The sequence below is a fragment of the Talpa europaea genome (assembly GCF_964194135.1).
Source record: "Talpa europaea genome assembly, chromosome: 4".
NCBI classification, from domain to species: Eukaryota; Metazoa; Chordata; class Mammalia; order Eulipotyphla; family Talpidae; genus Talpa; species Talpa europaea.
The window spans coordinates 18,874,024-18,901,083 of NC_140070.1; the positions used below are offsets into that span (position 1 = coordinate 18,874,024).

The 27,060-nt window shown below is 37.3% G+C and overlaps 1 protein-coding gene across 1 annotated transcript; it reads left to right on the forward strand.

Moving 5' to 3' along the window:
- Window positions 1-7,907: 7,907 nt before the first annotated feature.
- On the forward strand, window positions 7,908-25,365 carry KLKB1 (kallikrein B1; the record flags this gene model as incomplete). The annotated part of the gene is made up of 13 exons (XM_084231237.1): window positions 7,908-7,965; window positions 12,667-12,829; window positions 14,417-14,523; window positions 16,924-17,083; window positions 17,522-17,631; window positions 19,256-19,415; window positions 20,113-20,222; window positions 20,376-20,538; window positions 20,637-20,749; window positions 20,925-21,093; window positions 21,739-21,914; window positions 23,148-23,243; window positions 25,337-25,365. 13 exons carry the CDS (start codon window positions 7,908-7,910, stop codon window positions 25,363-25,365), a joined length of 1,614 nt encoding a protein of 537 aa, XP_084087363.1.
- Between the last annotated feature and the right edge of the window lie 1,695 nt (window positions 25,366-27,060).

Here is a 27,060-nt window from a genome sequence, read left to right on the forward strand (position 1 = left end):
TGAAGAGAAACTGCATTTACAATTTCTAGAACATAAGTTCAATATTCTTAATTCTTAGACCTAGGTTTTCCTTGTCCTCACTTACCTTGGTATCAAGGTAAGCTTTTATATTTTCATCACTGCTATAGATCTTACCCCTGTTCTTAATTCCAGAAGTAGAGTTGACTAATAATGGGACCCAAATGAATATATCACAAGTTTCTGAAGAGAGGCATCCACAGGCAAACTCAATTTCAATAGACAGACCAAAGGTTATCATTTAATTGAAGTCCAGGAATTTTTAAGTTATTCTTACTCACTAGGGAACCCATGTATGCAGGCATAAATACGTATTTAATTTGAAAGGTGTGTATAATTAAGTACTTATATCTGAGTTAAATTTTTTTTGAATTCTATCAGTTCTCATCAATTATGAGAAGAGTAATTATGGTACATTTTAGTTTTAATCACATAGAGTAGGTCATTTATAAATTGACTCATAGATTCTGTTCTTATTTCCCTGGACTGTATATTTATGGCATTCATTTCATTCTTTACAGTACCACAATTACAATAATGTGTCTTAAACTATTGGGAAGGATTCCTCTTGATAATCACCAGTCCCACACAATGCCTTATAAAATTAATCAATGATTTTTGCTGCTGTAAGGACGTTTACGCATGTCTAGCTATACTCCCTTTCCTAGAATTAGGGAATGTGATCATTTGGGGAGGTATATTTCTCCCCAAATTCATGAACACTAGTGGGTGACAGGTTGAAAATAGATAAAAGTTCTTTCCTCTAAATCTCTGCACTTTATCATACTTTTTTACTGCAATATGCTATTATTGCATTGTGGGACTCATGTCTAGATGAACCACTAGAACACAGATCATTTACCTCTGCTTTTGGCATATATCTTCTAGAATTCTTTAAAAGAAACGAGAAGGCATTCTCCTGTTTTTAGTCAGCCAGTGATCTCTCACTCAGTTTAGGTTTGTGTAAATTCACAAATTCAGTAAATTCAGTCCTGGAATATGTATTTTTCGTGAAAATCAAAGAGACACAAGACAAAGTCACATGGCAAGTACTGATGGTTGGCATCTAGAAGGGTCAGCAGCTCCTCTCACTTCACTATCTCAATGTCCCAAAGTGCATTGCTGTAGACCACCCCCCTACACCCCTTAATCATTAAAGTTGCTGAGAACAAGTCAAGGAATTATGTGACACAATTGAGTAGGATTCACAGCTATGGTTAGCCTTGTTGTAGAACTGGATTATGTAGAAAATCTTATGCCCAGATGACTTTGGATAATTGAAGTTACCTTCATGGCAATTAGTGTTATTTGTCAATATTATGTACTTATATTTAATCTTTGCCACTTTAAAAAAAATTGAGTAAAATACAGCTTAATGTTATCCTTTGGCTTAAGATCTTTGATTCATCCCCTCCCCAAATTATTTGTTATTTATTTTAATTGGAAATTCACTTAATCCATGTCAGAATTGAAATTGAGAAGTCATGTAATGGTCTGTAGGATTACAATGTGTATGCTAATATTTTGTAAATAAGACTATAATCAAATATGTTTATATCTGTATTAATATTTTCCTTTTGCTTGAGGAGGCATCTCAAGAAAAATAAATTACATTTTAAATACGGATGCTGCATTTCATTCTCAGAATTGATGACAATTTGAAATAGAGGTAACTTTAAAAGATAAACTGGTGGGGGGACTTCCCTGGTGGCGCAAGGGGTTGAGCACCACACTATAGGGCAATCCGCAGCCTCTGCAGCACTAGTTCGAACCCCGGCCAGCCAGGAGCAGCCCACTTGGTGAGACAGACCTCCCCTCTCTTGCCAGCTGGTCCCCTCAGCAGTGTCTTTTGGTCGGTTTGCCTGTTCTGTTCCTCGTTCTGCCTCTGGTGAATCCTCTCATCCCCCTGAATCTCTGGCCTGTACCCCAGTTCTTGTATATAAATAAATCTTTTTAAAAAAAGATAAACTGGTGGGTAACTGGCCTAAAATGAGTAGTAACAGAAATCGCTCTCTTGAATTTGTTGTCATCAAAGTCGCTCAAACTTTCTAACAAAATGTTCCTTGTGTCATTATCCTGGGTTGATTTTGAGTTTCCCTGACTGAAGAATAAACTAGAGGAGAATTAGAAATACAGAGCATTTTGCTTCTAAACTCAGTAAAGTATGCATGTTTGAAATATGCTGGTTCATCTTAGCAGCATTAGCTTACATTTTTAATAAAAAACAGTTCTCATTGCAGTTACATACGTAAAATATTTAAGAATCAGCTCCCGAAAAATCCAATTCACTTGTCAGAACAATATGTTGTAGTTTTTGAAGAACAGTTAAAAACAAAGGAAATTCAATCCAAAAGATCAATGAAACCAAGAGCTGGTTCTTTGAAAAAATCAATAAAATAGACAAACCCCTAGGCAGGCTCACAAAGGAAAAAAGGGAGAAAGCACAAATAAACAGGATCACAAATGAAAGAGGAGAAATCACAACGGACACAGCAGAAATCAAAAGAATAATCAGTAACTACTATGAACAGTTATATGGAAACAAGTTCAACAATCTAGAGGAGATGGACAAATTCCTACAACTCTACAATCACCCAAAGCTAGATAAAGAAGAAAGAGAACACCTAAACAGACCAATTACAATTAGCGAAATTGAAATGGTAATCAAAAACCTCCCCAAAAACAAAAGCTCAGGACCTGATGGATTTACAAATGAATTCTACCAAACATTCAGAGACGAATTAGTGCCTATCCTTCACAAGCTCTTTCAAAAAATTGAGAAGGAAGGGACAATACCAAACACGTTCTATGAAGCCAACATTACACTAATACCAAAACCAAACAAGGACAACACAAAAAAGGAAAACTACAGGCCAATCTCCCTAATGAACACTGATGCAAAAATCCTCAATAAAATTTTAGCTATCAGAATCCAACAATGTATCCATAAAATAATTCACCACGACCAAGTAGGATTCATTCCAGGGACACAAGGATGGTTCAACATCCGAAAATCAATCAACGTTATCCAACACATCAACAAAAAGAAATATAAAAACCATGTGATAATATCAATAGATGCTGAGAAGGCTTTCGACAAAGTGCAACACACATTCATGATAAAAGCCCTTGAAATTCTTGGGATACAAGGAACATACCTCAACATCATAAAGGCCATCTATGACAAGCCAACAGCCAGTATCATTCTCAATGGTAAAAAGCTGAAAGCAATTCCATTAAGATCTGGAACAAGACAAGGATGTCCACTCTCACCACTGCTCTTCAATATAATACTGGAAGTCCTAGCCAGAGCAATAAGACAAGAGAAAGACATCCAAGGAATCCAAATAGAAAAAGAAGAAGTCAAACTATCACTATTTGCAGATGATATGATAATATACATAGAGAACCCCAAAAACTCCACAGAAAAACTAATTCAACTCATCAATCAGTTCAGTAAAGTGGCAGGATACAAAATCAACACGCAAAAGTCAGTAGCCTTCCTATACACAAACAATAAATCTGAAGAAGAAATCATAAAAACCATCCCTTTTATTATTGAAACAAAAAAAATCAAATATTTTGGAATAAATCTAACAAAAGAGGTAAAGGACCTATACAAAGAAAACTATAAAATACTGTTAAAAGAAATAGAAGAAGACATAAAGAAATGGAAAGACATCCCCTGCTCATGGATTGGAAAAATTAACATCATCAAAATGGCCATCCTACCAAAAGCAATATACAGATTCAATGCTATTCCAATCAAAATTTCAATGTCATTCTTCAAAGAAATAGAACAATTATTGATGAAATTCATATGGAATCACCAAAAACCCCGAATAGCCAAAGCTCTCCTGAAAAAAAAAGAAGGGAACGGAGGCATCACACTCCCAGACTTCAAACTCTACTACAAAGCCATAATCATCAAAACTGCATGGTATTGGAACAAGAACAGACACACAGACCAATGGAATCAAATAGAAAAGCCAGAAATAAACCCACAGATTTATGGTCAACTAATCTTTGACAAAGGAGCAAAGAATATGCATTGGAGCAAAGAAAGTTTGTTCAATAAATGGTGCTGGGAAAACTGGGTCGCTTCATGCAAAAGAATGAAGCTTGACCACTACCTCACACCATACACAAAAATCAACTCAAAATGGATTAAAGAACTAGACATAAGACCTGAAACCATAAAATATATAGAAGGAAATATAGGCGAAACACTACGTGATTTGCACATCAAAGACATCTTTACAGACACATCACCCAAAGCAGTGATAGTGAAGGCAAAGATAAACAGCTGGGACTACATCAAATTAAAGAGCTTCTGCACAGCAAAAGAGACAATAACAAAAACAAAGAGAAACCCCACTGACTGGGAGAACATTTTTGCACACAACACTAATGATAAAGGACTGATCACAAAAATCTACAAAGAGCTGATGAGACTCAACAACAACAAAGAAAATAATCTCATCAAAAAATCTGCAGAAGAGCTAAAAAGAAACTTCTCTGAAGAGGAAATGCAAATGTCCAACAGGCATATGAAAAAATGTTCAACATCACTTGTCATCAGGGAAATGCAAATCAAAACTACCATGAGATACCATCTTACACCAGTGAGAATGGCACATATTAAAAAAACTAGCAACAAGAAGTGTTGGAGAAAAAGGAACTCTTCTGCACTGTTGGTGGGAGTGCAAACTGGTCCAACCACTATGGAGAGCTGTGTGGAGATTTCTTGACCTACTAAACATAGAGCTTCCATATGATCCAGCAATTCCACTCCTAGGTATTTACACAAAGGACACAGAAACATCAATTCCAAAGAACACCTGCACGCCTATGATTATAGTAGCACTGTTTACAATAGCTAAGCTTTGGAAACAGCCCAAATGCCCAAAAATAGATGACTGGATTAAGAAGATGTGGTACATTATATACCATGGAATATTACTCAGCATTCAAAAAGATAAACACATGCAATTTGCAGCAACATGGATGGCGCTGGAAGGGATCATGCTCAGCGAAATAAGCCAAAAAGAAAAAGAAAAATACCGGATGGTCTCACTCATAGCAGGAATCTAGAAAACTTAAATAAGGGACCAGAAAAATGAATAACTATGAGAAAGCGAAAATCAAAATCAACAAAAAACTATGAACCAGAGACACTTTTTGGGGGGTGAGGGGCGGGAGGGGAGGGATTGGTGTCAGAATGGGGGGGTTGCAATTGTATGGGGAATATAAAAATAAAATTTATTATTTAAAAAAAAACAAAGGAAATTATGTGGATAAGTGATTATTATGGTCTAAATATTTTAAAAAGCACAAAATGGAGAAAAAAAATTTGTGTAGCTCTAATAGGAAAATCTAGGACTGAAGGAAAGAAGTTGCCTGGAGGCATAGTTCAGTCTTCAGGGAGACTTTTTCTTAAAATTAAAAATAAAATAGGGCCTACCCGGTGGCGCAGCAGTTGAGAGCTGGGTTGCGAAGCTGCCCACAGCCTCTGCAGCGCTGGTTCGATCCCCTGCCGCTGGGCGAGGGTCCCACCTGGAGCGCAGACCTCTCCTGCCGCCCACTGCTCCCCTCAGCAGTGTATTTCGTCAGTCTGCCTGCTCTGCTCTCCCCTCTGACTCTGGTGAATTCTCTCATCCTCCTGCACTTCTGACTTTACCTAGTGCTTGTATAAATAAATAAAATAAATCTTTAAAAAAATTAAAAATAAAATAGAACTCCCTGAGCTAGAACAGATTGAGTAGATTTTTTTTTTCCAGTTGAAATAGGTTGATAGACAAGTCTAAACTCTGTACCAGGAGTACTACACAGTATTTTCCAGAAAAGGGCCAGAAAGTAAATTTTTTCAGTTTTGTAGATCAGACTACCATGTAACTCTGTAGTTGTAGGGCAAGCGCTCACAAAGACAATCCAGGACCTAAGGGACATGACTGTGTTACAATAAAACTTTATTTACAAAAACAAGCACTGGGCCACATTTGCTCCACGAAATGTGTTTTGTCACACCATTCTATTTTATTTCTCAAATTGGGTAAGAGCAGGCTCTAACATCAACCAATTCTTTTCTATACTTAAAATTTCAGCACTACATATTTCTTTCACTAGCATAAGGGAAGGCATAGGTATCAGTTACCCAAAGATCCTTCCAGAATTAGCTATCAATCCCACCTTTGAAAGGTTGTGCATCAGTTAATTATAATGGGAAAAGTCCAGTTCATTGAAATTTATGCTGCAGGACCCCAAATAACTGTTTGGGAATATTCCCAAACAGTTATTTGGGGTCCTGCGGCCAACAGGCATATGAAAAAATGTTCAACATCACTTGTAATCAGGGAAATGCAAATCAAAACTACAGTGAGATACCATCTTACACCAGTGAGAATGGCACATATTAAAAAAACTAGCAACAAATGTTGGCGAGGTTGTGGAGAAAAAGGAACTCTCCTGCGCTGCTGGTGGGAGCGCAAACTGGTCCAACCACTATGGAGAGCTGTGTGGAGATTTCTTGACCTACTAAACATAGAGCTTCCATATGATCCAGCAATTCCACTCCTAGGTATTTACCCAAATGACACAGAAACAGTAATTCCAAAGGGCAACTGCACGCCTATGTTTATAGCAGCACTGTTTACAATAGCTAAGCTTTGGAAACAACCCAAATGCCCAAAAATAGATGACTAGATCAAGAAGATGTGGTACATATACACCATGGAATATTACTCAGCATTCAAAAAAGATAAACACATGCAATTTGTAGCAACATGGATGGCGCTGGAAGGGATCATGCTCAGCGAAATAAGCCAGTAAGAAAAAGAAAAATACCGGATGGTCTCACTCATAGCAGGAATCTAGAAAACTTAAATAAGGGACCAGGAAAAAGAATAACTATAAGAAAGAAAATATCAAAATCAACAAATAACTATGAACAAGAGACACTCTATGGGGGATGGGGGGCAGGGAAAGGAGGGCTTGGGGTCAAAATAAGGGGGTTGTAATTGTATGGGGAATATAAAAATAAAAATTTGAATTAAAAAAAAAATAAAACCTGTGCATGAATTGTGTGACCCTAGCATGAAAGAGTTAATATATTAGATAACTGAACACAGGAATGGGATAGTCATAGATTATGCTGACAGGACAAAAACTTGAAACTTGCAGATAACCAAAGTCAACATTGGAGCCAAGCAAATACTCTCTACAGAGTCAGCTTAGGAAAGGCTGACACCCGTCCATTTTTAAGTGGTGAGAGACACCCTGTCCTCCAGCACCACAGGAGAAATTGCATCAGGTATAGAACTTCTATTATTGTGATTGCTACCAAATAGTTTTTTTAGTGAAGCATAGTTTTTACTTTATGAGGAATGTATTAGTGTATGTTCTAATTTCCTGTGTAGAGAGCGAGGAGGAACTAATAAATGTGGAAATATTGAGAATATAAATGTAAGATATTTTTAAAACAGAATAACGACTGATTTAAAAATTAAAAGCAGGCTTGACTATTTTCAGAGTATTTCTTTACTTAAGGATTCTAGACTGGTGTTATCAGCATTGTTGCTAGTAATTTTCTTTCTGCTTAAACACAGAGGTTTCAGATGTGTTTAATTCCTTGCTCTAAATTCTCTTTTCCATTACTAATAACAGGTGACAAATGAATACTAAGCACAATAGGCACTGGAGGGCTTAATTTGCTAATCCCAAATTCTACGCACAAAATGTAAAGAAAACATTTGCTTTCTGTTCTGGCAATTGTGTGCTTAGGTTTGGTATTTAGACATATACAAGACAAGTTCTATCACCTAAAATTAAGGTTAATGTTAACTATGATTGACAACCAGCAGAGTTATGCATGCATTGCTTTTTCTTTTAGGATGATTTCATTCAGGCAAGCAGCTTATTTCATTTGCTTGTTTACTACAGTTTCCTATGGTAAGTGGATGATTAATGAGACATACAATTAAGAGTATATGAGGAAGTAATTAGCAGGACATACCTGCCAGCCCCAGAGAAAGCTATTTGACATACAGCTTTGGGAAGGAGAAAGGCTGTGATAAGTCAGGGAACATATCCTTTTATTAGTACTTCTTTGAAGTATTGCCCTACACACCCCAGGGGGACAGGTCTAGAAGTGAGTTCCTTTAAGCATCTGTTAACAGGAAGTGTCATTTCTGTTTGGAAATCATTCTCTACAAAGCAGTCTTAAAACAATCAGACCTCTATTTTCTTTAATAAACATTTAAAAAATCTATTTTACCTGAATATTCAAAAGTGCTAGGCATTTCATGGTGTCTGGGTTCAACCTAAGTATCATAAAATAGGTACCTGGTACTTATTTTTACACTTTTAGGCCACAGGGGAACCCAGTCAGAAATGAAAGTTTTTGGCTTAAATTAATTTAGTAAGCCATCCATTTTGATAATTCCAGTTTCAAAACCTAGATTTTGATTTTGCCCATTTTATTAAATTTTCAAAGAAAAAAAGATGATTCTGGAAAAAAAGTGACAATTTTTGGACACTTTTTCATTAATTATTGCAGAGTAGAGTTTTCTCTGTAAAACTGTTATAGGTGAATTCTGGACCCATGTAAAATCAGATGGCTACAGCAGAGGATTTCTTACTTACCTCTCAAATGGATGGCTCAGATTAATATCTCTTACATAAGGGCTATATGCATGAAGAGATACAATTTCTTTAAGATATTAATATTTCTAAGCCATCACTGCGCTCCCTCTCCCTCACTCCTAGTTGCTCTTCTGAGGCATAATCATCCCCATGCACGCTCCCATCGACTGCTGGGAAGGAGAAGCCAGAGATACTGTGGTCACTTCAATTTCATTTCTTTGGTAAATAATTTTCATGATCATGCTCAGAAAATTAGAGTTGCAAATAAACAAAAACTCAGAGACTATATATTGTCTGTAGTCCCACAGTGCCAAAAAAAGCCTTTGCTAAAACTCTTGTTTAAGCAAAATACTGGTTTTAGAAAAATATTTAAAAAATACAAAAAATACTAAAATACAAAAAATATATAAATATATGTATATAGATACATATATCTATTTTCACATTTAATAGAAATGTAATTAATTATAGGTACTTTTTATGACTTATGTGTCCCAAATTATAACTATCTTTTCATGCACATATATGTGTATATATGTATATGTATATACAAAAACACATATTTTGAGTTTAGTGTTCTTCCCTATTGGTGGTATTTTTCAGTATACTTCTAGAAACATATTCAATTATTTCTGTAAAATAAAATTTTGGAAATAAAAATGCTAGATACAAAGATGTGAATATTTTCAAGGTTTTAATGACAATCATTGTGAAGTTACTTTTCAGAGAGGTTGTTTCCAAGTAGACCTTTTATACAAGTAGATGAGTGTGGTCATTTACCCACCTTAGACACCTCTACTAAGCATCTATTGCTTTGTGGTTGGGCATAATGCACCTTTCTGGACACAGAAAATTTATTTCTGGGAATTGCTGTCTCCCAGTTTGGGTCCATATGTTAGTTACCCAGACTGATCAGAACCAGTAAACAAGAGCCAAGCTGCTGGCTGCAGTGACCTGCTCAAGCCAAATCTTACAGCGAGACTTAAGCTTACACTTCAAGAATCAGCCTCTTACTTGTTTCTCATTCGGACTTGATATATCTGAGAATGCACAGTCTGAGCTTCTAGGACTACCCATCATGGAACAGAACAAATTTATAAAGACAATATATGTGTTGATGGGGATCAGCTGAGCACCAGGTCCATTCAATTCTCCCAAAGTCAGTCCACTATGGGTTCTTTGGCTTTTGAACCATATATTTTATTTCGAACTAGCCATTTTGAACTCCTTTTTTACTTTACTTTTTGCAGTCAGAATCAGTAAATTAACACTGGTAACTTATATAATTAAAATGGTTTGCTAATATGATGAGTAAATGACATCTTGCAGTTTTAACTTGGCTCTATATATGATTCTTACCAATTTTCATATGTTTACCAGTTGCTTGTATTTCTTCCCCAGTTTTGCAAATTAGAGTACTTTTCTTACTTTTCTGGATGAAGCTTTTTTAAAATAAGACCTAATAATCAGTCCAAAGTCCATGAATACACAAGGGCCAGTGTGACATGATGTAATGCAGTATTTGATGTTATGAGATAATTTACATCAAGTGCCTTATACACAATCTAAAATACAATACAAACATGCCTTCATTGTCATTGTCATCATTGCTATCATCATTACTAAATTATGAGGATAAGAACCAACACCTATTAGAACTTTCTTTTTGGTTCACTTGAAAGTTAGTGTATTTCCAATCACTCCTTTTAGGGCTGTTCATAAAGCCTTTATCACAGAATGATAACCGCCAGGTGATCACCAGCCATTGTGCATTCATACGTCATCATGGGGGAGAATGGCTGCTTGATGTGTATGAAGGAGTTAAAAACACCAATTGCTTGAAAAATAGGAAAATTTGGGCCTCCCCGGTGGTGCAGTGGTTGAATGCTGGGCTGCAAAGCTGCCTGCAGCCTCTGCAGCACTGGTTCGATCCCCGGCCACTGGCGAGGGTCCTACATGGTGTGCAGACCTCTCCTGCTGCACCCGTTGCTCCCCCCAGCAGTGCACTTCATCAGTCTGCCTGTTCTGCACCCCACTCTGGCTCTGGTGAATTCTCTCACCCTCCCGCGCTTCAGACTATACCCAGTGCTTGTATAAATAAATAAATAAATCTTTTTAAAAAAAATAAGCAACTTTGCAGCTAGCTGTCGCTGTACCAACTACACAGTATTTGGGCATATATGAAATCAAAGTCCATACACTTGGGAACTTGTATTCCCAGAAGTTTCTACCAGAAGAGAACTCTGCTTTTCTAAATATAAACCTTCCCAAGGGTTAGTCATTTTAGCCATTCCCCTGAGAGGGACAGAGCAAACTTGTTGATTTGAGTCGTGATTAGAGACTCATGGCCAGAATCCGCAAAGGGCTAGGATAGTGCAGAGGAGATTTTAATCTTTAGAGCTTAACAAAGCACATGTGTCTAAGCTGCCCATTCCCTCAAAGGCCATGCAGAAATAGACAGTGAAATTGAAGCGTGACTGCTGATGGGGGGGGCAGGGGACAAGTTGTCATTGAACTATCTGGTAGTTCATGGACAGTTGATCATCTAAAAGTGCATATGCCACCTGGGTTGGGAAAGCTTACTAAGCAGACTTTGAAATGGTAAACTTAAATGCATATATTAAAGGCAACGTTTTAATATTTGAAATAGTTATATTATAAAAGATAATATTCACTACTCTAATAATATGTGGAATGCATTTCCACATATTATTAGAGTTGTGAACAATTCCAAACAGCAAGTAGTTCAGAATTTCTTTTCAATTTAGTATTTGCTTACACTACCTAAAAAAGAGCAAATACTGTTCCTATGCACTCATTTGTGAAGGAACCAACACCCCAAAATTGCTTGCTTGCTTGCATTAAACTGAGATGAGAAACATTTAAAATTGTACCCTAGAGATGGGAACAAGAGTAGAAGTTAAAGGCAATTTATGTCCCAGGACATTCATTAGCCATGTAGCTCTTCAGCAGGACTGTTAACTTAACCTTTCTTAAAAAAAAAAGTCAGATATGTATAAAACCAGTCTCTAGCTCCCTTTACAGAGCTATTGTGAGGCTCTAGTGGGGATATTTGTTATAAAAGTTTTTTGAAAAAGAGATCATACGTGGTTATTTTTATGGGACTGACATGCTCATCACTGCACCAAAATAGCCCCTAAAAGGTGGTTATTTTTTATTTTTTTAAAGATTTATTTATTCATGCATGCAAGAACTGGGTTACAGGCCAGAGGTGTAGGGGAGTGAGAAGATTTACCAGAGACAAAGTGGGGAACAGAACAGGCAGATGTACTGAAATACACTGCTGAGGGGAGCAGCGGGTGAGTCAGGAGAGGTCTGCTGTGTAAAAGGTGGTTGGTTATTTTGGAAGCATGATATCACCATAGCCTGTCAGAGAGAAACCAAATGAGGATAATTTATGTGCAAATTATTGTATTATTGTATGATTTAATAAAAATCTACCAAGTTTTTTTTTTTTTTTTTATAAAGAAGTACCATAAAATGACTTTACAGGGCCTCCCCGGTGGCGCAGCGGTTGAGCGCTAGGTTGCAAAGCTGCCCGTGGCCTCAGCAGCGCAGGTTCGATCCCTGGCTGCTCCCTGGCCACCGGAGGAGGGTCCCACATGGCGCGCAGACCTCTCCTGCCGCCCGCTGCTCCCCTCAGCAGTGTACTTCGGTCCTTCTGCCTGCTCTGCTCCCCGCTCTGGCTCTGGTGAATTCTCTCACCCTCCCGCACTTCTGAATATACTCAGTGCTTGTATAAATAAATAAATATATCTTTAAAAATAAATAAATAAATAAAATGACTTTACATAACATCTTGCATCAGTCGCATAGTTCCCTCAATATATTAATTTTCCCTCTTCAGTGAAAGTCAAGTTGTATAGCTCACTTGGTATTTAGCAGAGAAAGTAATAAGGTTTGGAACACAGATATATTTCTATTAAAATTATGACATGCTTTGGTTTGAAGTTGATGTGGTTTTTTTTTTCAATTATTCTATCACAGGATGCCTGACTCAACTATATAGAAATATCTTCTTCAAAGGTGGGGATGTAGCTGCCATCTACTCCCCAAATGCCCAACACTGTCAGATGATGTGTACCTTCCATCCAAGGTGTTTGCTATTCAGTTTTCTTCCTGCAAGTTCAACTAACAACACAGACAAAAGGTAAAAAGTTGCCATTTCATTCTTGGAGAAACCAGTCATTTCTCAAAATGTAATCAGTTGTATGTAAAAAGGGACAGCATGTGGCAGGATTCTATTTCTCAAATGGGAATCAAGGCTCAGCTTCATTGGAATTATTTGGAGTGGTTCTTACCTAAGAAAATTCTTACAGCTATACCTACTGAAGAGGCCAGGTCTCTTGGATCTGGAAACATAAATTTTAAACAATGCTTCATTCACTTAAAGTAAGAGCAGCTAGTCACTTTCTATCCACAGTCTCAAGAAAATTCTTATAGATCATTGCGCTAGGAGATTGTCTCAAGAAAATCTAGTTAACAGATGTATATTTCATCTGAAAAATGAAGCATACTTGCTGTCTAACCTATGATCACAGTTGTGGATAACACAACCCTCCTATAAGAGAAAGCAAACATTCTGTTGAGAATGTAATTAAGTAATAACCAGAGTTAGTAATTTGGATAAGTGAGAGCATTTGGGAAAATAGTTGGTAATTAAGAATCTTACTAGATGATAGTTTCCTAAGTGTAGTCATAATTTCATCATAATTTTCTTTAATTTGGACCAATATCCAGAACAAATGTATTTAGAAAAATAACCTACAAAGTGAGAATATAGTTCCCCAAAAGTTTAGGAACATAGGAAGGATCATTAACACTTTTTTTGTTTATATCAGTCTCAATAAAATGCATTGCCAGAAAGAGTGGATGCAAATAACACCTCAGGAAAATTAAAAAATGAAGGAAAGACAGTAATTCCCTAAATTGCCTCAAAAGAAAAGCAGAAAACTCTTTTGGGATGCATCTTTTTTGGTTCCCTGACTTTCAATCAAAGAAGACAATATACATGTTTCATTTGAGCTACTAAAATTTTTAAATCTGAGAGAGGTGAAGAGACCAGTGGAAACTGTAAGCACTTCATCATTCAGGCTATCTGAGCTATTCCCTTACCCCCGTTTACCCAAAGGTGGGTGTATAACTCCAGAACAGGAAATCACTGGTCTTTTCCTGTCATCCAGAGGCCCGTCGGGAAGGGAGGTGTATAAATCAGTATTATTACAACCCCACTGTGGCTAATAACCATTTTTAATCAGAGTATCAGAGTGACTCAGACATTGTCACTGTTTCTCTGCTGACTCTGATGAAGGTCCCTTGATACTGCATTGGAGACAGGTGCCAGAAGGACCTTGTTTTGATGATTGTTGATCCAATTTGCTCTTCTCTTGAGAATACTGACCAGCATGTCCAATGGCCACACTGAGCCACTCAGACCAACTGGCATTTCATGCATCTTGGTTTTCAGCATGATCTGGTGCTCAAATTAGCTCTTTAATATAACTTAACTTCTGTACTTAAAAATGTGATTGTAAAGGAATATAATGCTAAATTGGATATTGCAAAGACCATGAGATATTGTAGAATTCCTCCAAGAATACACTTTCCAGCACATATCAGGGAAGCGGTATTATTTTCCTTATTGTTGGCTATATTTATTAGTGTATAAAAATGCTAGATATATATATCTTCAATGTTTATTATTTTACTTCCTAAGTGAAGCTACTTTTAAAAACAGGTTTGGTTGCTTCTTCAAAGACAGTGTTACAGGATCCTTGCCAAGAGTATCACGGACAAATGCAATTTCTGGACATTCCTTAAAGCAATGTGGTCATCAAATAAGTGGTAAGGTGGGACTTTCTTTGCAGAATTCGAGTGAATAATGGGTCTGCTTTAGAACAGCTCTGGCTCGAAGTCTCCACTATAGTGGACTTTTGGAGGGAGCACTCAGAACTGAGATGCAGCTGTGTTCTGACGCATCCTCTTGTCTTTGTCAGTCAACACATGCTTCACCAACCTCTATTATTTCTGAGGTTACACTACAGTGTAAGGGAGACAGAAAATGAATAAACATCCAAACATCATTCCACCTTGATTCTAGGTAAGAAACTTTTTTAAAAAATGATGTATTTATTTATGCATACAAGAGCTGGGATAGAGGCCAGAGATGCAGGGTGAGAGGATGCAGGGTGACAGGCCAGAGATCCTCTGGTGAGAGGATTCACCAGAGACAGAGTGGGGAACAGAACAGGCAGACTAACTGAAATACACTGCTGAGGGGAGCAGCGGACGAGACAGGAGAGGTCTGCTGCGCCATGTGGGTTGCTCACTGGCAGGCCGGGGATTGAACTCATGCTGCAGAGGCTGTGGATTGCTTCATAGTGTGGTGCTTAACCCCTTGCACCACCAGGGAGGCCCAAGAAACTTGAAGAGAATCTAGGTGTTCCCCTCCCTATTTTACTTGAGGGCTCTTAGTGGTTCTCAGCCAGGGTAATTATGTCCTTCCAGGGGACACTTAGCAATATTTTGGGGGTGGGGGGGATATTACTGGCATCTGGTGAGTAGAGGCCAGAGATGCTGCTAAACATTCTACAAAGCACAGGGAAGCCCCCACAACACAACTGGCCTAGCCCCAAATGTCTGCAGTGCCAAGGTTAAGAATCCCTGTCGTATACTCCTAAACCCAAACTGAAGGACGGGGCTCTGTAAATCTTGTTAAGAATAATATTTCTAGAAAGAAATATGAAGACTAGGACATAAATCATTGCGATTTTATCTTTAGTTACTCTATTTATCTATAGTTAATTTCATGGGTTCAAATTTTGGATATTTAAACATTTTTCATCCTTTCCTCTCCCAGTAATACCATTCCCCCAACACACACATACACACACACACACACACACACACACACATCTTATACCTGTAGTTTATATCAACCAGTCCTTAGTCATAAAGCTGTGGGCCTGACGTAGCCAATCGTAGTTTACCCAAGATCTATTTTATAGATCAAATCTGGATCTTAATGTAACTTAGTACAATTTCATTAAGCATTATTTTCAATTGTGTATCACAGTAAAATTGAAAGAAAAATATAATATGGTGCTTTTCTCAATACTCTCATTATTATTATGTTTTCCACCCAAATTTAGTCTTCTCACAGAGTTTGATTCAATATTTCCTTCTCACTCTCCCTAGGTATCTTAAAGTGAAAATTTGCTGCCAGGCACATAAAGTCTCTAAACTCAGGGCCAATTTTAGTTTAAAATATTTAGAGGTTAGTTTATAACTTTCCACTAACCATAAAGAAAAGCCTTACTTTGTAAGTATCCCCTTAGTTTATAGTCTCTTATGCAACAGAATTAGGAGACTCCAGTTTGACAATCTGATAATCTGCAAATCTTTGTGTACATGGACCGCTGTGAATAATCCACCACTCTGCCCACCTCAATATATCTTTTCTGCTCAACTATGATTCTTCCACCATTACCATCATTAATCTGGTTTTATGACATCTTCAAGCATACCACTTAGGTGTGGAAAATTATATATAATACAATATGGTTTAAACTGCTGGTTTCCTTAACCAAGAGTCTAACTAACAAAATTGAGTCTTTAAAAGAGCCAAAATTTAAAAATTTGGTTCACATTCTATTAAAATAATTATCTATATATTTTCAACTGAAAAGATGCTTAAGTGGAACATAACATAATTTTAAAGTAAGAACAAAAATGCTTTCATCATACATATATAAAAACTTCACATTTTAAAATGATTTGACACATAGATGTCAATGACAGGGCTAACAGATATAATTCACAAGCAGACAGGAGTAGTTGAATACCAAGAAATAACACAGAGATAAACCCTCTCAGCGCAAGAGGTTGAAGGCCAATCCCTAGTATACATTACTGCCTTATTTATACATTACTGCCTTATTTATCACTATTCAATAATTTTAACATGAAATATTACTTCTATGGCTGCACATACCTTATAGTTTTGGAAGTACAGTAGCCCTTTTTTCATGCCAGTGCTCTAACGTCTATTAGAATATATTTATTTCAAGTGCAGTATAATAATTTAGTGACATAATAAGAAAATCCCAAAGCCCCTAATTAATATGGAAGATATCATAAATGGACTAATATTCTTCCAAATTACCCTACTCAAATGGTTAAACAGTGGATGATCTACTTCTAGAAAGGATACTGAATTTTGCTCTATGTATTTTATCTGTACAGCTTGCCACCGTGACATTTATAAAGGAATTGATATTAGAGGAGTCAATATTAATGAATCTAAAGTTGAAAGTGTTGAAGAATGCCAGAAAAGATGTACGAACAATATCCTCTGCCAATTTTTCACCTATGCCACAGAAAAATTTTATATTGCAGGATATCGGTGAGTAAAATTTATAGCATTTGTTCTTTCTGATGGTACTTTTTAGGATTTCTGTTTATTGTAACCTTTTTTTTCCCAGCAGAAAAACAAACAAGGCTTTTAGACCTAACTACTCCCTTTATTTGCTTAATCAATTTTGGTATCATTTTTCCGAAGCAAATAATTTTCATTTGGCCCACAGAGAGCATGTTCTTGTGGAATGAGGGTTAGTATTAAAGAATAAAGTTCCCACCCCATTCTCACTAACTTTTCCTCTGCAGGGGGAAAAGTTGTGTATTTGGTTAATAATGCAAAACACCTAACCCACTCATTTTCAAAGCCATTATTCTCATTACTTTGTTTATTTTATACCCATCATGGATCCTGTCAACTCAGAGTGGACTGCTGCATGTAACTCAATGTTTATGAAGCAGCGTAACCTCTTTTCTTTGCTTTCAGGAACACCTGCATATTAAAGCACAGTCCTGGAGGTACACCCACAAGTATAAAAGTCCTGGATAATGTGGCATCTGGATTCTCACTGAAGCCCTGTGCACTCTCAGAAATTGGTAATTGTCTGGCTACTTTTTCTCTATGGTATTCATTCTTCTTTAAACATTCATTAGAATTCAGTGGTAAAGGCCTTGGCTTTTCTCGGTGGGTAAGTGTTGATTACAAATTCAGTCTCTTTATATTTTATTAGACTATTCAGATTTTCTAGTTCTTTTTCAGTCAGTTTCAATGGTTTGTGTATTTCTAGGTATTTGTCCATTTTGTTTAGTTTTTCTAATTTGTTAGTATACAGTTCCTAATAATAGTTTTTAGTTACAATCCCTTTAATTTCAGATTTATAATTTCCCCAGAATTTTTAAAGGACAGCTTTGCTGGACATAGAATTCTTGGCTAATAGTCTTTTTCTTTTAATATTTTGAATCTATCATTTTACTGTCTTTGAGTTTTATTGGTTTGATGAGAAATCAGTGGTTACTCTTACTGGGAGCAGTTTGTGTATGACAAGTTCTTTTTCTACTGTTTCATTCAGCATATTTTATCTTTTACTTTCAACAGTTTGAGTATGATGTGTTTAGGTCTGGATTGCTTTGAGCTCATTTTACCTGAGCTTTCATGAGCTTCTTGTGGAATATGGAAAAACAAAACAAAGAGTCAGATAAAACTGAACTAATAACAAACCCTAGAAATCTGACTGTAGACTTGAGGCTACTTGAGGGTGGGGGTGGGGGAGGTAGGGTGGGTGGGGGTGGCGTGGTAACCTATACCTGAAGGGGGGGATCCTATACCTCTAAATAATATACAGCGCTGCAAACCAATGTTACCTTGATTTAAAAAAAATAAAGTATTACCTAACACCTAAGCATAGTCCAGAAAAGAAATGGGTCTTGCCATGAGGTAGTAAGCTCCTTATCACTATAGATGTCTAATTCAACGTTGAAAAACTTGCCAGGGATATCCTTGAGAAGATGCAATTATAGCTTGGCATAGATGACCCCTTAAATTCTCCCCCAGCTTGAAGAGTCTCTGATTTTTAAAAAAGATTTAATTAGTTGAGTTCTTGTTTCCTAGACCACCTACATAAAGTTAATATTATGTTATGGGGAGAAGCTCTCTTTTGATCCAACTGCTTGAATTAGTATTCTTTTGTCCTTCCCGTAATAATTGCTGTTATGATATTTTAGCCAACATAATTTTGTTAGATTTCTACTATAAAATTGAGTGAATAATAGAAAAGTGGAATTATAAAATAAGATCATATAAGGACAATGAAAGTGGGTTTTCTCCTGTTCTAATCAATGGACACATGGTTTTCTTGTTAGTTATCTGAAATTTTTGTTTCTCTCTTTTTATAAATTTTTTTTTTCATAAAATTCAGAAAAATGTAAGACAATTCCTTGTGTTCCGAAGGCTGGGAACTCAGGGACGGGAACTCAGGCTGTTTGCACTGGTTGGGGATGGGGCTGGTAGTATAGGCAGAGCTAGTTAATTCCTCTGACATATGAATCTGACTTATCAGAATTAGATCAATTTTTTTCCTCTTTTAAACAGCAAACACGTTTGGGGCTGCTTTAACAGACATTTTTTGCACTTAGGTGTTTAGTGCTATGAGTTACAAATGGTCAAAATCTCCTCAGCATTATGTCACATGCTGACGACTTTCCTCCTTCTGCGAGTCCACAGGCTGCAACATGAACATCTTCCAACATCTTGCCTTTACTGATGTGGATGTTGCCAGAGTTAAGGTGCCAGACGCTCTTGTATGTCGAACCATCTGCACTTACCACCCCAACTGCCACTTCTTCACCTTCTATCCGAATACATGGACCATCGAATCCCAAAGGCGAGTATGAATGCGTAATACATGTACTATCCTGTCACTTACCTTCATAGCTTGAGTTTTTTCTTAAGTTTTATTCATTTCCCTCAAAATGCTTAAACGCAGTTTGAGTGCTTTTCTTCCAGGTGCAGATTAGTTAAAAGATTAGCAGAGTTTTCTGCCAGCCTTCTTTTCCTTAAACCTAGCATTGAAGCAAGGAACACCAGCTGTGGGAAACAAAGGACCTTAATGCTTGGAATTAGCTTCAAGTAAAATCCCTGCCGGCAGCTTATACTTTTAGCTGGTTGGCTCTAACTACTCTGTTTCAGAAACTAGAGCTATGTTTATCCTGATCAAGGTTCTGCTCCTACCTTTCTACCCTCAGATTACGCACCCTTCCTTCATATACAAGATGAGGCCAAAGGAAGGGGCCGTGGTTACATAAGCACAACAGGAGCATAAATCCCCAGAATATGCTCTTTCCTCCTTTTTTTCAATTAGAAGGTGCAATTTTACCATTTTCTTTTCACGCTTTCTGCGCCTATCATTTTTCTTCCATAAGATGTGGCTTGACTTACATTTAATCTCTATAATTCATTAGAGTACTATAGCCTGATTTACTTTGAAGAATATTTCTCAGAAGAATAGAATTTTCAGGAGTGCTTTTTTTGACAGAGGTGTTTTTGTATTTACCTTTCTCTCTCACTTTTTTTTTTAATAGAAATATTTGTTTCCTTAAGACTTCGAAAAGTGGGGCACCGAGTCCCCCTACTCCTCAGGAAAATGCCATATCTGGATACAGCCTTTTAACCTGCTCAAAAACTTTGCCTGGTAATCTGATTCAATAATAATGTGACATAAAATGTGATGAATTTTATGATCAGCTGACAAATAATAGTGCTGCCGTAATCCTAAATTCACTAAGAAGTTGTGTAATGGTGAATTATTGCTGTTTTCATTTTTTTATGTTTATAATTGGCACAGAGCCCTGCCATTTCAAAACTCACTCAAGAGTTGATTTCGGAGGGGAAGAACTGAATGTGACCTTCGTGGAAGGAGTGAATGTTTGCCAAGAGACTTGTACAAAGATGATCCGCTGTCAATTTTTCACTTATTCTTTACTCCCAGAGGATTGTAGAGGAGAGAAGTTAGTGAAACTTTCCTTTTCGAAGATAGTTGGCAAGACAATTTCCTGAGCCTTCCTTTTCTGTGAAGTTTGATCTTTATTCTGGTCATTTTACGTAGGTGTAAGTGTTCCTTGCGATTGTCTTTGGATGGTTCCCCTACCAGGATTACATCCAGGACACAAGTGATCTCTGGTTATTCTTTGAGGTTGTGTAAAAGGGGAGATGGCTCTGGTGAGTACACTTTCCTTTTCCAGAGGTGTAAACAGATGTCTGTATTGTTTTGTTTGTCTAGCTTGCTTAGTACCAAGTTGTGAAATACATAACGGGGATTATGTAGTATGTTCCCTTAGGCAGAAGAGGACTCTGATTCCCCTCTAATTCCAACTGCCCAACATTCTCATTTTAGTTTGCACAACAAATGCAAACTCACGCATCGTTGGAGGAACAGACTCAGCATGGGGAGAGTGGCCCTGGCAGGTGAGCATGCAAGCTAGGCTGCCAGCTCAGAGGCACCTGTGTGGAGGCTCCATCATCAGCCCGCAGTGGGTCCTGACTGCTGCCCACTGCTTTGATGGGTGAGTTTGGGGAGCAGGGTGCAACTTGCCTTTTTGTTTTTATTTATTTTTAAATAATTTTTATGTTATTTATCCATTTTTAGATATAGTACTTTTTTCTTACATTGTTAATTTTTGGATGATACATGATTTCTCCCCTGAGGCCTGGTCACCATAGTTCTCTCACCACCAAAGCACCCATGGTCCATCACCATATTCCCTCATCTCCCCACCAGATATATTTTAAATGAGCTGAAGTCTCCCTAATTTGGCCCAGTGTATCTTCTGACGGTTTTGAATTTCATGGAAGCCACTGCTTTCAGATGTGGTGAACTGAACCTGATTTTCCTGTGATAAAATGCTAGAGTTTCTCCTTACCATAACTTCTCTCAGAAATGAAAAAGCAACATTCTTATATTTGTATTTACAGTAAACATGAAATAATTATATAAATGTACATTTTCAGTTTTTTTATCTAAATCTTCAGAGATTCAGTACTGCTGCTGTTAGTGAGGACAAAGTGCCAGGGGGAGAATTTAGAGAAGAAAAAATATGTCATAGGCAGCATTTTCTTCCCAGTTCTTTTTTGAGGGAGAAAGAGAAAGGAAAAATCACAATCTAAAGGCCAGTCTTCCTGATTTCAAGGCCTTTATTTTTCCCTCCTAGGCTTTCCTTCCCAGATATTTGGAGAATTTATAGTGGCATTTCAAATCTGTCGGCGATAACAATGGAAACACCCGTCTCAAAAATTAAAGAGATTATTATTCACCAAGATTATAAAATCTCAGAAAGTGGTCATGATATTGCTTTAGTAAAACTTGAGGCACCTTTGAATTACACTGGTACGTAGCACATTCAGAAGAAGCTGTATAGCTGAATTGCTTTGTTTAAAAATTTCATATCAGTTTGAGCGATCTGATTGTGGAAAGGTTGTCTTTTTCTGGTTGGTGGAATTGGGGAAAAGGCAAGAATCATCAAGGAAATTAAAACCTATGCTTGACAAAAACAAAATTTCTTCTACTTGCAGGGCAAGAAATTTGAGTTAGTTCCTTCAGGTAGGAATGCTAAGTGCCACATTACTGAAACAATAGACATAAGAATGTTTTTGTCATCTGGGAAATGTTCTTTTCCTTTGACAAGAGTAGCAGAATTTCCATGGCCTTGGGCTTAGACATACCAAGAATATATGATGGCAAGTGGGATAAGATAGTAATTTCCAGGAGTAAATTGAGTAGAGAGTGATGCAATAGAAAGCTCTAGGGAGATGGTGGCATCTTGGCTGGAGGTACTGCCATAGGAGGTAAAGATCTCCATAGTCATAGATTCCCTTTTGTCCATTAAGGACTGTGACTTTGGGCAAGGTTCTTTCATCTCTTTGCATCTCTGATTTCCTCATCTGTAAAGTGGGCATGGTAATCACACCTTGATTTGTCTAGTAACTAAATTTAATAGTTAAAGCACTTACAAATAGCATGTGAATAGTGTAGACATTTGGCCATTACTATTAAGTGTAGCACACAGAGTAAGACACAAGAACTTTTACATTCTTTTGACAGTAAATTTGGGTTCTGAGTTTTAGAATGTCTCCAGAAAAATTAATACCAAAAATATCATGTAAGAATGACGCTGATGGTGAGAAATTTTCTTGAACCATTGCCCTTAGAATTTGAACAGAGGGGCCTCTCTGGTAGCCTATGGGTTAAGTCTCAGTGCTATCACCTCTGTGGCCTAGGTTCAATCCCCAGCTGGGAGCTAACCCACATCTGGTGCAGCAGACCTCTTCTGTCTCAACTGCGGCTCCCCTCAGCAGTATATTTCAGTAGATCCATCTGTTCTGCTCCCTACTATGTCTCTGGTAAATCCTCTCACCCCTGGCACCTCTGGCCTGCACTCCAGTTCTTCAACAAACAAATCAACATTTTTTTAAAAAGAAGTTGAACAGAAAGCAAAAAGGTTATTTTTGGTGCTACTCTACTGTAAGAGAATATGGGTAAAGTAAAGCATGCATTATTCAAGTCTGTAATTACATCTGTAATTTTGTCTAACCAAGCCCTAATTTAAAAATTATCTTTCAGAATTACAAAAACAAATATGCCTACCTTCCAAACATAACATAAATACAATTTATACCAACTGTTGGGTAACTGGATGGGGTTTCACAAAGGAAAAAGGTATGACGTGACATTTTAAATGTTGTTCCTAAAGCAAATCTTATGTATCAAAGTACATTGAGTAGATCAGTTTAATTGACTTTTCTCTAAAATTGCATATACCGTCTTGATCTTTTCAATCTACTCATTCCCAAATATTTATCCAGTGATTCTTGATAAGTGAGCCTGGAAGATTTTGTTAGAAGACCTTTTAATCATCTTACTTTATAATTAAGATCATTTGTTTGATTTCACAAAAAGGACACACCCATATGGGGCTAACAAGACCAGCCTATTCATCCTATCCTCAGTATTTACAGTTCTTATTTTCCAGGATGTGGTTCTCCCGCCACATGAATGACCAGTATAGGCAGGCTTGCCTTCTCTCTTTATGGCACTTAGTTTTGTCTTGTTTTGTTTTTGTATGTTTCCATGAACACTTCCTGAAACCAGTGATCCACTTCCCTACCAATGCTTTAAATAATTCAGTAAGATACATGAGTTTATAAAGGAAGCCAATGAAATTGCAATAGTTATTAAAATAATTTACATATAATTGATGGCGAAGTCATAGGTTCTGCTAATACTGTGTGTGTTGCCTCTATTCCTAACTGAAGGGAGTGTTAGGGTTCAGTTGGAGGTTAGTTAAAGATTTTTTTTTTCTATCTGCGTTTATAAACCATGTGAATTCTTTCGGTGAGCCTTGTTAAAAATCCTTGCTTATTGATACATGGAGTATTTCAATTTTCCAGGAAACAGATCATTCTTTCTTCCCAAAATTATGTTCCTGATAGACACTATAGGGAATATTTGCATGTTATTGGAGAGAGCTTGAGGATCTCTTGATTTAGTCCTTTATCCAATGAATTCAAATTTTTGAAGTTTTTGACCAATACCTTGACACAGAAAGAAATTAAAAGTTAGCCCAACTAAACAAAGAGCTTTCCCAACATATGTCCATGGGGAATCTGGACACGTCATTACTTATAAAGTTTCCTCATGGAAAATGCTCGCTTGCAGTTACACAAAAAGCAAAACACTCCTGTGTTGCTAGAGGTTTGGGTTTTTTCTTCAAACATCATATACTTTAAAATTATCATTTTGAGTATATAAAACAAATCCTGAAATGTAAGAACTTCCAGGCATTGGGACAGTAGGTGATAAAAGGGAATTTCTATTGAGACAAGAAGATGGCAGAGAATACGAAAGCAAAATCTCTGGTGCAGGGTTTTCCCAACATTTCATCAAAAGCCACTAGTTGTCTTTCTCAATCTCTCTTTCTCTCTCCTTCCCTCCCTCCCTACTTTTCTCCTTCCCTTCTCCAATCTCCCTCCTGTTTCTCTGTGTGTATAATTCTACTTTCTCACTGTTACTAATTTTACCCAAAAAATGATCTTAATAAAAAGTTTATCTTTCCCATATCCTTCAAGGCTATAGTTTTGTTTTCATATTATATTTTCTTCTTCTGAAGTTATATATTGGTACTTCATAGGTGAAATCCAAAATATCCTACAGAAGGCAAGTATTCCTTTGGTAACAAATGAAGAATGCCAGAAAAGATACAGCGATTATGAAATAACCAAGCAGATGATTTGTGCTGGCTATAAAGAAGGCGGGACAGATGCTTGTAAGGTAATGCTTACAATTATGAGAAAACTCCAACAGCAACTTGAGAAAATTCATTTAAAAGTATATTTTCCAAGAGTACATCATTCTAGTGTTTTTTAAAAAAAATTCAGAACCAAATGATCTGATAGTTCTGTAACTGTTACCAAATTGAATGTCTGTCATTTACACATAGATTGCATACATGTCACAGTCTGTGCAGAGACATGCAGTATTTAAGGGGGGGGAAATTGTATGTAAGACAACTGTACTAAAATATAAGGACATTAGATTTGACATAGGGATGATGATGTCAAAATATCTTTGTTGGAATAAACAGAAAATGCAACCATATTATTGAATTACATCATTTTCACCACATCCAACAGCTAATGAGGCTGAGCGAGTGGAAAAACTCTAAGAAACTGGATGTGTTGTGTGACTATAGAACTTTAAAGGCACATTTATCCTAACTTTCTATCATATTCTTTTTCTACCCTCTGTGACAGGGAGATTCAGGTGGTCCCTTAGCTTGTAAACACAAAGGAATATGGCACTTGGTGGGCATCACCAGTTGGGGTGAAGGCTGTGGCCACAGGGATCACCCAGGTGTCTACACCAAAGTTGCTGAATACTTGGACTGGATTTTAGAGAAGACAGAACAGTGACGGACAGCCTTTTGATGAAGTTGCCAGCGTGACGAGATTTTTAGAGGTGAAAAGAGGTGGTTTGTGATATAAGTTTTACAATCTGGTTTCAGCGCACATGCTGAGCCTTGGAGTCCTTACTTGCCAAAGCCTGGAGAGTGGTATCTACCTCCACAGATAAAAAACAAAATCAAAAAACAAAAAACAATGAACACCACTACCAACCAAGCTGCTGAGGGCTGCGTCTTGCAGAGAGAGGTATGCCCTCAGCATTTGGAGGTAACAACTGTACATCTCCATGATTGTTTGCTGTGAAATAAAATGGGAAAACAGTGTGGCTAAAAAGTGTTTTCTTCGGATTGGGAAACAGAACTGAGTCTAGACTAAGCAAGTCTAGATTCCTGCACAGTGTTTGGGATCAAATCATTGCAATCTAACCACTTCCTCTGAACTCAGTGCATCTCCAAGCTAATCCTTTCTTCTCTGTGCCTCCCCTGTGTGGTTATTAAAATCTACTTCCTACCTCACCTGGAATGAAGAGCAGCAGTGACTTGGGGTTTGTTCTGCCAAGTGGAAGGGGATTTTCACTTTTCCAAGGAAGAGATGGAGGGGGGGAATTGAAGGAGAATAGTCGTACAAATTTTCATTTTGACCTTGGTGACCCTGGATAGCTGAGTGTTCCAACCCAGGTGCCCAGGGAAGGCCTGTGGGGCTACAGTGGTCTGATTGCAGCTCCCGCAGTAGGCTCATGGGACAGGCTTTGTGGAAGGTGAGGGACCTATTTGGCAGGGGCCTTCATGGTTACTGGGCTCTGTAATTCAAGAAGCACTCTTAGGTCAAACTATTTCATAAAACTCGTGGTAGAAGGAAATAACTCTGGAATGAAGGTTATAAATCTTTCAGCAACACATACATATTTCAAACTGACCAGTGATGAGTACAACAGGTACCCAATAGTTGAATTCAGTTCAGTTAAACTGATTTACCATTTACATTGAACTGACCATTGGCGAAATACTATATAAAAAAGTGAAGTTTCTAAAAGAGATTGAGGTTTTCCTTCTTTATGCAAAGACACGCTGAATGATACAAAGGGCTAATAGTGGCAGCAGCTGAAGGAAAACCACGAGGTCTGGCTATTCACAAACCAGACAAAAGAAAACAGGAGCATAAAAATTACAGTAGAAGAAAATCCTGCAGATTTTATAAAATCTGGCTCAATTCCATGAAACGATTAAAAAATAAACCACAACTTCAATGTTTACTTTTGTATGCATTAAAGGTATTGGTCTTTTGTTCTGTGCAGGTGTTGTTTTACATTTAAAAGGCAAAAATGGCTTGCAGTGAAATCTTTGATCTCAGGCTTTCAGTATTGATAATTCTAAAGGGTGTATGACAGGACTTTGGAAAGCTTGCAGGGGTAACCATGGGGTTTTTGTTGGTCAGGGAATGAACTTATTTAAGCAAAACTGAGAGAAAAACTTTAAATATAGAATTTCTGTGGGGTATAAAACACCATTTTTAAGTTGCCAGTGGGGGCCAGTGGTCATGTAATGTCTTCTTTATTGCTCACTGTGTCTCCATGT